This window comes from Ovis aries, chromosome 19 (assembly GCF_016772045.2).
Source record: "Ovis aries strain OAR_USU_Benz2616 breed Rambouillet chromosome 19, ARS-UI_Ramb_v3.0, whole genome shotgun sequence".
Lineage (NCBI taxonomy): Eukaryota > Metazoa > Chordata > Mammalia > Artiodactyla > Bovidae > Ovis > Ovis aries.
This window is the reverse complement of record NC_056072.1, coordinates 47,613,032-47,626,406: the sequence shown is the minus strand read 5'-3', so window position 1 is coordinate 47,626,406 and position 13,375 is coordinate 47,613,032. Positions and strand designations below refer to the sequence as shown.

The window sequence follows — 13,375 nt, the reverse complement described above, 5'->3', positions numbered from 1 at the left end:
GACAGAAGAGCCTGGTGGACTACAGTCCATGGACACAACTTAGTGCTTAAACAATGAAGGTGATTCCTGTGCACCTTGAAGTCTGATAAATGCTGTCATACAGGACAGTGGTTCTCAGTGATAGGATGTCTGATCTCTGACCCCCAGCCTCCTAAGTCAAAATTTTCTGGGGATGGGGCTTGGACATGAAAGGTTTTAAGAAGCTCTAACCTGCAGTCAAGGTTGAAAAGTACTGTTTTCATGGCTGTATAGCAAGAATGAAAATATTGGATCAGAGAATAGCACGGTGAAAGATTTAATAAAGATACGTCAGGCAGCAGTATGAACAGTGTGCTCAGGAAAGAGGCATTAGTGGCAATGAACCAAAGATACAAAATGAAACAGAAGACCACTCCACCAGTTAGAGTCTTGCTGGTTGAGAAAATAGTTGTGCTAGAATTTGCTGCGGGGAGCTGGTTTGCAAAGGCGTTCATTTGACTTAAGACATTTCCACTTAGATTTGATGGCAACTATAGTTGGCAGGCACTTGGTGGTGTGGCACTGGAGCTTAGGTGAAAGGGTGGCGCTCAAGTGTGGATCTGTGATCCAGTGGGAGCCTGAGTCATACAGATGGTATAAGAAGACCAGATTACAAAATAAAGGCTTTTCTTGTGCATAAATTAGAATGGGAGGCCTGGAAGGAATTTTAGAAGACTTTAGGGCAGACTTCTCCACATGATCCAAGGGTCTCCACCTCAGTGGTAGTGCAAGGAATGTTCTTCCAGCTTGGCCTCAGCAACTGTCAGCCTAGATCAGGGAAGGACCATGCCCTGGGCCCCCATGTAGAGCCCCATGGAGTTCATTGCCTGAAGGGCCTGGCCTGTGTGACGTTCCCTTGCCAACTCTGTGACTCAGCTACACACTTCCACAGTGATATTTTCAGAGTAAAATTATGTGTGGCAGAATCTCTTTTCCATGCCTGATGGTGTTGCCCATCTGTGGAGTCATCAAGCTCTGTGCCCTGGAATCAGGGAGGAGGAGGTACACAGTGGGAGAAAAACTGGGAGCCTGCGTGGATTGTAGGAACCTGGGGTTCATGCTCTGCACTGGGGATCCACAGTCCAGCACCCTTCTCCAAAAGGGAGGCTGGGAGTTGAACAGTAATACACAGACCACTTCAGCAATAGGGTACAAACCAGATTGAAAATCACACACCAAGATGAAAGTAGTAGTCTTTTAGAGTCAGGTTCAAATCTAAATGAGCTCTGCTATTTACTGACAGAATCCTTGCACAAGTTTCCTTCTCAGCTAAATGAGGAATTTTCTCTTCTTCATGGGCTGTAGAGAGTACATGAAATACTGCATGTCAGAGTGCTTTGCAAACTACACTCTTATAATTTTTTTTTTTTTAAAGAACACAGAATGTCAAATGTGTAGACAGATGTGGAAGAAGAGGACCAAATGAAGTTGGAAGATTTGCTTTTGTGATCGTTTGGGAAGTTCCCTGTCTTTCCTAGGGCACCAGAAAAGCAGGCATCTTCCTGTTTGGCTGTCTCTGCTGTGATCTATTCATTCTTCCTCTTTCAGCCTGAGACTCCCCAGGTCAATCCTTAAGTTCATTTTTTTTTTTTAAACACACCTATGATGCCTACTTGGTTCTGTGTGCACACCTGGCCTTGGGCAAATTTGCAAAGGAAGCAGTTACTTATAGTGACCTGAGGTAACACTTTAGGGTACGGTTCGCAAAGCAGGCATGGGTGTCCCACTGTTCAAGAACAGGACATTTTACCTTGGAAGTAAATGGCTGGCTGTGAGATTTCTAGGGCTGTTGGCATTTCAGCTTAAAGCTTTAAGCTCTGATGATGGAATTTCTGGCATTGGTGAGCTGGGTGGAAAAGTGCAGAATTAGGTCTTTCCAGTATCCTTTAAACCTGAGTACACAGGCTTCCATTCAGGTGTTAGGTTGGCCTGGTGGTGAAATAATTCTCAGCCCTCAGAGATGTCATGAATTGTATGATCCACATTATAAGTGCTCTGGGATTCTGTGAAATGGACCCAGTTGTGTTACTTTGTCGAATTTTGCGAGAATCCAGGAGAGAACAGAGGAGAGCAAGCTATTGTGCTCCTCCGGGGATAAGTACCACTGCAGTACAAGGGCATTAATGTTCCTGATGCTGGCAGAATCTATTCAGAACCATCAGAAGCAGCAACCAGCGGAAATCTCTTGAAAAGCAATTCATCTGTACAGTGCAGCATCTTCAAACGTTAGCAGGTATCTGAATCACTTGGGAGCCTTGTTAAAGCACTGATGGCTGGATACCACCCAGAAACCGTCCAGAGTTTCTGATTCAGTAAGTCTGGGGTGAGTTGGAGAATTTGTATTTCTAACAGGTTTTCGGGGACTGCTGCTGCTGCTATTGTAGGAGCTATACTTTGGAAACCGTGGGTCCTGTGCCTTGTAATTTATAAAATGCTCTCCCATTCCAGTCTCCTGTGATCCTCTCACACCTTGTGACCTTGTGAGGCAGGTGCTTCACAGATGAAGTAAGTTCAGAAAGACAGTGATCGCTGAAGTTTGCACCCCCAGTCACTGGCGAGCAGAGCTGGGTCTCCGAGCCTCCCACTCTTAGAACCATTTTTCTAGTTCTAAAGTGTACCATTGCTGAGTTCTAGGACGTCATACAAGGTGGCTAAAATGTGACCCTCAATCTTCTAATCCTTTCTGTAGGTTTCTTTTTATTCACTTTGCCTTCTGCAGGCTAAGCTCTAATAGTCGGGCGCATTTTGGAGACTTTCAAAGAAATATATCTGGAAGAGGAAACAAAGAGAATAGAGGGAAGAAGCTTCTGAGAAGAAAAGTCTCTAAGTGTTGAAAGGGTCCAGTTAGGTGGCTGGGAAAGGAAGCCCAGGAGAGACTTGCTGAGGGAAAGGGGAAGGGGGGCAAGCTAGTAGAAAATTAAGAATCCTGAAAAACCTTTCGTAGCACCGAGACACTTGGCTTCAGGGACAAGATATGCAGTGGTCTGTCCTTGAGTCACTTGATTGTGTGAGAGTCGCTCAGTCGTGTCCGACTCTTTGTGACCCCATGGACTTTAGCCCACCAGGCTTCTCTGTCCATGGGATTCTCCAGGCAAGAATACTTGAGTGGGTTGCCATGCCCCCCTCCAGGGGATCTTCCCGACCTAGGGACTGAACCCAGGCCTCTCACATTGCAGGCAGATTCTTCATCATCTGAGCCACCAACTCACCCGCATCAAAGTCTAGTCTGTTTCTGATGTAAAGAGTGTTTGCAAAGCCCCACCCACCAACCCTGGCATTCTTTGCTATTTACTATTAAAGTAGTGTCAGTCTTAGAAAAATTATGAAGCTCTGGATATGTTTCCCTTTCAGCCCCATGTGTTTCTTGTATTTATCAAAATGGAACACTAACAAATATTTATTCGGTTTTATAGACGTGTTGACAATAAAGACTACCATGTGTGTCTCCCTGCCATGGTGATTATTTTGCTTAATACATGATCAACTGAGATGTCTTCACTGTATTATAAACACACATTAAAAATAGCAACCTGAAAAAAAGATAAAACTGACAAATAGGAAGTTCCATATTTTTGGAGGCAATACATTGCCAACCTGGTTATTAAGACACAAAACAGATAATCTTTAGTGCGTTACATAACTTTGTATGATTCTTCTTCAAATAAATGTCTCTTTTGACTCCTACAATGTTCCTTTTCATTTATGAAACTTTTTTGAACTGGAATCCTTTTAAAAGAGGCATTTTTTCCCCTGCATGCATGTTCTAATAACCTAGGATATAGAAAGATCTGACTACCTTTTTGAAATTTCAAACTCACAGTCAAATTCCAGTTTTTAGCATCTACTTATGACTATAATCATGAAGCTAAGAGAGGTTACTGCATTTTCATGTTGCATTTTGTCAGACGGAAAGAAAGTGTTCTTAAATTGGCTACTCTCTACTTTGCTAATCCAAGGGGATTAAAGGGGTCCAAAGCATTCAAGATTTATTGCTGCTTATTTCTGTGTATTATTAAGCAACTTAAAATTAATGAAATGAAGATTCTTAATTTTTTTTTATCATTTCCTACTTAATGTTCTCCCAAAACATTAATTTAAAAGTGGGAAAAAAAAGTGGAAAAGGCTTATGTCAATATCAAGGATTTGTGACTTTGATTTTTTTTTTTTGCAGTGGTAAGAAAAGTGAACAAGTCCACATATATTGTGGGTGCCAGGTCTGAAAGGTACTAGTGCCATTTAAACTTTAGTTTTTGTTTTGCAAACTGAATAGTTTAAACAACTGCTGTGAGGAAATGAAACTATAACACTTGAACTATAAAATTTCTGACGTTTATTGACTCTCTGGATCTCCGAAACAACTTCCTATCCTCATAAATTTGCTCCTGTGGTTGATCAGAGGCAGACTTGTATTATTCTTCCATCACTGTGTATGAATACACCAGTTTTATTTCCAGTGGTTAGTTGCTTTTAACATGGAGGTGGCTGTGCAGTAGTGCTGACTAAACCCAATGTTCAATGTGCTGTGTATGTGGCCCCTTTCACATCGAGTATGTTCCATGGCACTGCACTTGTGTGCCTGGATGTAAATACCTATTTCACTAATATCTCTGTCCTTCACTTTATCTACTTTGGGGGTTGTCAGTATTGGTTGTTAAACCTCAAACAGTAAAGTGTGTACTGGAAATGAAAATAAAGCAAAATACAAAACTATAAAAAAAAATCCAAGTGCATTTTCTTGCTTTGGGACTATATTGAGTGACAGGATTCTCACAAATGGAAAGGACAGTCATCACAGTCAATTGATCTTAATGCAGGCAAAGAGTTAAGTGTTAAGGTCAGGCCATGAAGGTAAGAGTGAAGACCAACCAAAGGAAGGGCAGACCATTTAATTTATGTTTTATTTAAGTTTTTTGGCTGTACAGTATGACATGCAGGGTCTCAGTTCCCTGATTAGGGATGGAAACCCTGCTCCCTGCAGTGGAAGTGAGAGTCTTAACCACTGGACTGCCAGGGAAGTCCCTGCCAGCACCATTTAAGTGGTGCCCTTCTTTCCTTCCTTTCTCTCTGTAACTGCATATACTTAAATTCACATGAGATATCTGATTCAATGTGATGGTATGTCTCTGAGCTTCTACAACATTATTTTAAATCTTTGCAATAAATCAATGACATGTGATAGTTTCCCTGTTATACCTGAAGGGAGTGAGCTCCTCAAAGCCATCTAGCTGTCAAGGGCAGGATTTGAGCCCAGGAACACCTGGCTCTAAAGTCTAGCGTCTCTGGTATTTCATATCTGAAAGGTAAGAACTCTTGGAGATCATGTTTTAAAACCAGTTTATTCCACAGACAGGAAGCAAGACTTGCCCCCCTCACTGTTTCCTTCAGTCAGCGTGGATAATAGGGTGTTGACTGTGTATCTTACACTTTGCCAGGATTTCCCAACTGGGGAAATGGAAAGGATTTGCTGCATCAGAGAGTGATGGATAAGATTTAAGAATTGGGTCAAGGGGGATGGGAATGAACCAGTTAAAAGGAACTGGAATTACATAGCCTGATATGAAACATAAATCCTGCTCTTCAAGTGAATAGTTAGTTGATGAAGGATAAAGACCAGCTGGGCTCTATTTTCCATGTGACCAAAGCAAGAAGCAAGACCTTTAAATAATGCTTTGCTGGTGGGGGTATGCTGCTGTTGTGTGAGTGCTAAGTCGTGCCTAACTCTTCGTGATCCCATGGACTGTAGCCCATCAGGCTCCTCGGTCCATGGAACTTGCCAGGCAAGAATACTGGAGTGGGTTGCCATTTGCTACTCCGTGGGATCTTCAGAGCCAGGAATCTCACCCGCATCTCCTGCACTGCATGTGGATTCTTTACCACTGCGCCACTTGGGAAGCCTGGGTGGGGATATAAGTCTGTGGAAGTCAAGAAGTCTTGATTGGGGTAGAGGTGTTGGGAGGAGGGTGGCTAGTTAGAATGGTGGAATGGGGACCCCCTCCCCTATTCCCCATGCTCTAGTAACTTCTAAATTGCCTTCTGCAAGTCTTTCTGTTTTCCTTGCCCAAGCTTAGGATAGTGTTGCCCCTCTTGATAACTATAGATAAAAAGCGACATATTGTTTCTGGAGTAGAAAAATGGCAACCCATTCCAGTGTTCTTGCCTGGAAAATTCCATGGACAGAGGAGCCTGGCATGCTACAGTTCATAGGGTCACAAAGAGTTGGACACCGCTGAGTGCCTGAGGACACAACATATTCTTAACTGTTGCATCAGGACTTCTTGCACCTACAACTATTTTCACTCTCTGATCCATCTTGCCCACTAGGGTTAGAGCTATTTTCATGAAGCATAACTCTGATACTGATTCTCTGCCCAAAGATGGCCCCAGAGTAGCTATTTTTGAAGTGTGGTTTATGGAACCCCAGAGGTAAGGTTCAGTTACTTGCTGCCAGTTGCAGAAAGTAAAAATATAGGATGCCCAATTAAGTTTGAATTTCAAATAACAAAAAAATTTTTTTAACATGTCTGTGTCCCACACAATATTTGAACATCTTGTATTTTATCCAGTAGCCCTCACCTTAGGGACCTTAAGATCCTTTTCAAGGGGTCTTTGAGGTCAAAACTATTTTCAAAGGAACACTAAAACTTATTTGCTATTCCCACTGTGTTGACATTTGCATTCATGGTGGAAAATCAACAGCGGTCCAAACTTCTGGTGTCAATGCAGTGACACCAAAGTGCACTGGGGGACATCATGTGATACACAATCTCTGTCGTGTACTCATAGTAAAAAAAAAAAAAAAGTCAGTTTTACTAATCTTCTTGATGAAGCAGTAAAAATTATTAGTTTTATTAAATCTCAGTCCTTGTATAGATGTCTTCTTAATATGCTGGTTGACATATTGAGAAGCAGATAGAAAACATTACTGCTGCATGCAGTGGTTGTCTCATTTGTACAGTGGTTTGAAGTGTGGAGCTAAATGGTCGCTTGTTTGTGTAACACCATTTTTACTGACAAACTTTGGTTATTGAGACCTAAGTATCTGGCAGATATTTTGTTGAAAATGAATGAACTGAGCCAGTTACCTCCAAGAAAAATCTTGACAGTGCGCCAATTATAAAATTTGAGCCTTCAAGTGAAAATGAGAATTTTGAACAAACTTCTGTCTACCACCGAGAGCTTGACAGCTTCCCAATGCTTAAAGACTTTCTGATGAGACAGGCAGTGATAACGATGAATGTGGTTTTTTTGGATATTGTATGATGAAACATGTCAACATTTGGAAGGTCTGTGTACCTCAGGGGAACCAAAATGTTTCAATGACTGATGCAGGATGTTACCAAATTCTGCATGGGTAGAAAGATCCATTCACAGTGCAATATAAACTGATTGATTTTAATATAACAGTGTATGAAAAGTTGCATTGTTATGGTTTCAAATTCCATATTTCAAGTAACCTTTAAAAGTTGAGTTTTGGTGTCATACCAAAGAAGAATATCCACAATTATCTTAAAAGGCTATTAAAACAGCCCTTCCTTTTCCAAATTCATATCCACATTAGACTGAATATTCATCCTTTACTTCAATACAAATAATCCATCACTACAGATTGAATGCTGCAGGAGATAAGAGAATCTAGCTGTCTTCTTTCTCAGCCAGACTGTAAAGAGATTTGCAGAAATGTAAGAGAATGCCATTCTTATTATTTTGTTTTGGAAACTAGAGTTACTTTCCTTTAACAATTATGTTAACAGGTAATGATATTTTACTATTTTAAAATGAACTAGAAATGATGTTTTAAATGTTCTCATTGTGAATTTTGAATATGGTAAATATCAAGGGGGACAATCTACATGGCAAAAGCTGTCTGGGGTCTATGATAATCTTTAAGCCTGTGGAGGGGTTCTGAGACCAAGAATCACTGACCTACAGGACAATGCCTAGACTGGTGAGCCAGATACTGGGGACTTGCCACCATTCTTCTCCATCCTGCTTTTGCCACCTCACTATGACTCTCAGGTACTCCCAGGTTCCAGCCTGCTGCTGCTGCTAAGTCATGTCAATCGTGTCTGACTCTGTGCAACCCCACAGATGGCAGCCCACCAGGCTCCCGTCCCTGGGATTCTCCAGGCAAGAATACTGGAGTGGGTTGCCATTTCCTTCTCCAGTGCATGAAAGTGAAAAGTGAAAGTGAAGTAGCTCAGTCGTGTCTGACTCTTCTCGACCCCATGGACTGTAGTCTACCAGGCTCCTCCGTCCATGGGATTTCCCAGGCAAGAGCACTGGAGTGGGGTGCCATTGCCTTCTCCGGGTTCCAGCCTAACCACCTACTAACTGACTTTCTGCTCATGTTCTGCTCTTGCCATTCCTCTGCCTGGAACGCCTGGAACTCATGTCTGCACCTCCTTTATCCATCTGTATGCTGCTTAGCGGGTCAGAGCTAGCTTCTTAGGGCCTGAGGATGGAGACTCATTCCGACCCAAATTCACAATCTGTTTGTGGCTATATGGTGCATCTAGCCTTCAGGATCTGTTTATTTCTCTTCCTTAATTAGAATTCCTGGAGTGCATAGGACTTAATTTTCCCTCTGTTTATATATATATATTTTTACCATCGAAAAGGCCAAGTACCCTGCCATAAAATTTATGGGATTTTTGTAAATATTAGCTGACAATTTCTAGCTATATCTGTGGGCTTTTATGATCCCATGCAGATTAATCAGAGTATTTAGTGCCTGCTGTGAGCAGAACACTTGGCAGTTGGGGGAGGGGGGCTAAGGAGGTGATCCTTGCTTAAGGACGTGCACTGTGCTTGGAGAGACAGGATTTATAGCCAAGAAGAAATCAAAGAAGACACAAGAAGGTATCAAATCAAAGGGATAACCAGGTGCTGTAGGCCTTTAGGAAAGGGGAGGTGGGGGCGTTTGCAGTGGTGGAGGAATCTGAGCAGGCTCCTGGGAGGAGGCAGGGAGATGCTGGGGACTTGTTAAACAGGGAGGGTTTAGTTAGAGGTCAGCAAGGCAGGATTTGGGGTCAGAGAATAAACGAGAGCCAGGGCAGAGTCAGGAATGAGCACAGCATGTTCACAGCCTAATGAGGAGGCTGCTGACCACGATGAAGGTGAATGGTGAGAAATGATAAGGTTGAAAGCTGGTCAGAGGAGTTTAAACTGGAGTCAGAAGGAAGGAGGAACCAGCCTTTTCTCTCTTTTAGTTAGGGAAGTGATACGGTGTTTTCTGAGCACAAGATGGATTATTTGAGGGAGGAGGAAAGGAGATGGGGCATCTAATCAGTGGCCCAGGGGTGTGCGATGGTGAGGTCCTGGACTGGGGTATCAGCGAGGTTTTCTGAATGAAATTCATTCAGGTCACCACGTCAAGAATGCCAGTATGGTGCCTTTAAATGATAGTGTTATACATATAAAGGCCTAGGGATTAAAACTCCACCGTAGCACGTTAGTGACATAATTGGGTCTTATCACATGTGGCTGATTTAGAGATGAAATCTTTTATTCTAAACTTCCTGCATCTTTTATTGTTTCAGCTACTAAATAATTGCGTGTGTTTTGGGGCAAATTACTTAACTCCTTGGTGTCTTGGTTTTGTCATCTGTAAAATGAGGGGATTAATAATTTAATAGGACCTGTCTCATAGCCTCATTGTGAGAATTACAAGAGGTAATACATGTAAAGTGCCTATATTTGTGCCTGGCACATGGGAAGCTTTTAAAAAATATTAGTTATTATTATGTATTTATTCAGGAATTCAGATTATCATGGGAATAGAAATATTTAAATTACCCAGTGGGCCAAAGCCTTCAGAGCTAAGATGAATGAAGGCCCTCAAAAAGAAGGAAAAAGAAACAAAAACTTGCTGGAAACATTGCAAAGATGGGATTCAGAAGCTGGGACAGAAAAATGTGAAAAATTCTAATTCCATAAACTCATTAAGATCTGAAGTGTAAAACTGGGAAACCCGAGTCACAATTTAATGTCACTTCTCAGCTTAAACACCTTCACTCATTTCCACTGCAGAGAAGATAAATCTGGTCTTTTTAGCAAGCCAGCCAGCTTTCCTTCCCCAGCCTGGTGGCCTGCACCTCAGCTGCTCTGCGCTCCTGCTAATTTTTGAACACATCCTGTCTTGTAGAGCAGTCTCCCTTGCCTTTACTCTCTACCCCAAAGCCCATTCCTCTTATTTTTAAGGGCATTTTTAGGTTTACAGAAAGATTGCTTAGAAAGTAGAGTTCCTGTATACTTCTCTTCCCCAACAGTTTCTCCTGTCATTAACTTTCTGCATTAGTGTGGTTCCTTAGAACCGATAAACCAGTATTGCTACATTATTAACTAAATTCCACAGTTTACATTCGGGTTTACGCTTTTGTGTTGTACACATCTATGGGTTTTGAAAATGCATGAAAATAATGTTCTACACCCACCATGACAATATTGTATAGCATATTCACTGCCCTGAAATCCCCGTCCTTCATCTGTTTGTCCCTTCATCTTTCCTTCCCTGTCCGTTTTTTAAGAATCAGTTCAAATGTCATCTCTTTGAAAATACCTGATTTCCTCTATTATAAATCTCTTTGATGCTCACATAGCACTTTCTTCATACCTGTTACAGCTCCTATGATCCAAATAGTGTTAGAAATACACACACTCTTTTCTTCCTGTACTAGAGTGTACGTCCTTGAGGGAGGGGCTGTGCCGTAGATTTGTCCCCTGTTTCTGCCAGGTGCCTTGTGAATGCTGAGTTGTGAGCAAATAGCAGGGTGGGATTTTGCAGAATAGGTCTCAAGAGGCAGAGCTTTAAACCTAGAGTTCTGAAAGTGACAAGTGTACCTGTGTATTTTAAACACACTTCAAGACACAGGGGTCCAGGATGGGAAATTCTCTGAGGGGAGCTGGTTACTCTGCTTTCAGATTTGGGCTCAGAAGCAGCCTCAGAGATGGCCCAGGCCAGTTTTCTAGTACTAACTAGGCCTCAAGGCTCTCTCCTTGCCTCTCCTTGTACAGAAAAGGACAGGAAGGTTGGTTGTTCTCATCCATCTTGTCCAGATGCCCCGCTCTGGAAGGCTATCCCCGCCCTCCTCCCCACTCCTCGGTGGCCCCCAACAGCTAAGTGTGCCCAGTGTGACTTCTTTGGCCAAAGAGCACCTTCCCTTAATTTCTTGGTTCGCGCTGGGCTTTTTGCTTTATTTTTGTTTTTAAGTCTCTGTTCCCAAACATTCTAAAAGGCTGTAGGAACATGCAGATCAGAATCAAAGCAAATATATCGAACCTTGTGAAGTAACTGAGCAGACGTCCTTATTCAAGAGCCAGCACGACCGCTACATGAGAAATACCGGTCACGCACTAGAGACAGTAGTTTCCCTTCTGGACGGGAACTGCCATTTGCAAAATCCCCCACCCCCACCAAATGAGACCGTGAAGGTACCATAAAACCAACTACTCTCATTACTTCTCCACGGGAGTCTGCAGTTTCTAGCAGCACTGCCTATTCCTTCAAGGGACCCAGTTTGCAAAACACTGGAGGCTTTGACTTCCCCGTACCTGCCTCCTAACACAAGTAGGGGGGTGGGTGGAGAGGGAGGGAGGGAGTGGGAAAGAGCGATGTCCTCCCCCTCCCCCAACTGTCTCAGAGCCCACAGCCGAGCTAGATCCTGCGCAGAGGGGGGGGATGGGGGGGGGATGGAGGACGCTTTGCAAACCAGGTTAGATCTAAAGGGGCTGTTACCTGGGGCAGTGAGTGCTCTCCAGACAGCCGGGCTCCCCAGCCCCTCCGCAATTGGAAAGAGCCGAGGAAAGGTACCGGGCTTCAGCCCCGCCCCGGAGCGGTTTGGGAGCCGAGCAGAGCCCCTGGCCACCACCAGAGCAAAGACCTTCCGCCCGCACCTGTGTTCCCAGGGGGCGGGGCCTCCTCCAGGTGTGCTGCGGGGGAGGATGGAGCCGAGAGCTAAGGCCCGCTGCGGGAGCCTAAAGTCCCCCGGCCGCCCGCCCCGAAGAAATGCCAGTGGAGGAGCGGTTCATCCGTACCCGACCTCGGCGGGATCCGCGGGCTGTGCCCGCGCGATCGGGGATTGGTGGGGGGGAAGGGGAGAGCACGCCGCGGCACCGAGGGGGTTAAGCAGGCGGCCCGCCGCTGGAGCGCGCTTAACCCTTCGGCGCCCGCGGGTCAGCCGAGCCAGGCCGGCGGGCCCCGGAGTCCCACGCGGCGGCCACCTGCACCGCGCGGGCCGTGCGGGGCGAGCCGCGGGTCGGCCTCCGATCGCCGGGGCGCAGCGCAGCCCGTGGGAGGCCCGGGGCGGGCGGGGGGAGGGAGGGGGACGCGGCGGCGGGCGCGCAGCGTCGCCAGGGCGAAGCCGGCGTGCGGCGCGGCGCGGCGGGCGCGGAGTGAGCGAGCGAGCGCCTCCGTCCCCGGATGTGAGCTCCGGCTGCCCGCGGTCCCGAGCCAGCGGCGGCGCGGGCGGTGGTGGCGGCGGCGGGCACCGGGCACCGGGCACCGCGGCGGGCGAGCGGGCGGGCATGGGGGGCGCGCCGAGCGGCCCCGGCGGCCGGGCCGGCATCCCCATGGCGTCCCTCCGCTAGAGGGGGGGACCAAGCCAATTCTCCTTTGCAGCAAAAAAATTACATGTATATATTATCAGGATAATATATACATCTGATCTTATTTTTTAGAAAAAGTTTATTTTGCTCCGATTTTGAAAAAGAGGGAGCGTGGGTGGCCAGCCGTTTTTTATAAATTATTCTTATTTTCTGTTATCTGTCCCTGTCCCTCCCCACCCCCTGCTGAAGCTTGACTAAGGGCAGGGACCGCGGCTCTTACCTATCGGTCACCCCCTTTACCCGTTCCTCCCCTGCCCCAACACCTAGCACAGTGCCCTGCACACAGTAGGCGCTCAATAAATGTTCGTGGATGATGATGATGATGATGATGAAAAAAATGCAGCATCAACGGCAGCAGCAAGCGGACCACGCGAACGGTGAGCAGCCAGAGCCTGGGCACCCGCTGCCAAATCTCATCCTTGTCATGGTCCTCCTCTTTCCACCCCCTCTCCTTCTCACCCCCCCTCCTGTCTCTGATGCGCTGGTGGGTTGAGGGGGTAGGAGAGGATGCTTCTAGCTCGGTGTCGTCTACATAGAAAGGGGAGATGCGTGATAACCACTCCATTCTCCCCTTCAGGCCTTGAATGTCAGAGTTAATTCTGCATTTGTGGGGTGGGGGTGGTCGTGGGGTCCGTGGAGTACAGTGCCGCCGCCGGAGGGGCGGTGAGCCTAGGTGATTCGGGTTCAGTGTCCTCGGGCTCAACTTTCCTCCAACGCTCTTGAGCGATGGGAAGAGGGTGGCTCTGAGTCTTCA

The 13,375-nt window shown here is 45.5% G+C and overlaps 1 protein-coding gene across 13 annotated transcripts in view; it reads left to right on the top strand.

Annotated features, from left to right (window-relative positions):
• The window catches only part of CACNA1D (calcium voltage-gated channel subunit alpha1 D), a 525,137-nt gene that overhangs the window by 137,369 nt on the left and 374,393 nt on the right, over positions 1-13,375 (top strand). For 3 of the 13 annotated variants that reach the window (XM_012099903.5, XM_060402375.1, XM_004018382.6), the window contains exon 1: positions 12,542-12,998. The exons of 9 other annotated variants lie outside the window; for them this stretch is intronic. In XM_012099903.5, the coding sequence (XP_011955293.3) occupies positions 12,932-12,998 (67 nt within the window). In that variant the 5' untranslated portion in view covers positions 12,542-12,931. Of the gene's footprint in view, positions 1-12,541; positions 12,999-13,375 lie in introns of those variants that run through there. One more of the 13 variants, XM_012099902.5, reaches the window with a different exon arrangement.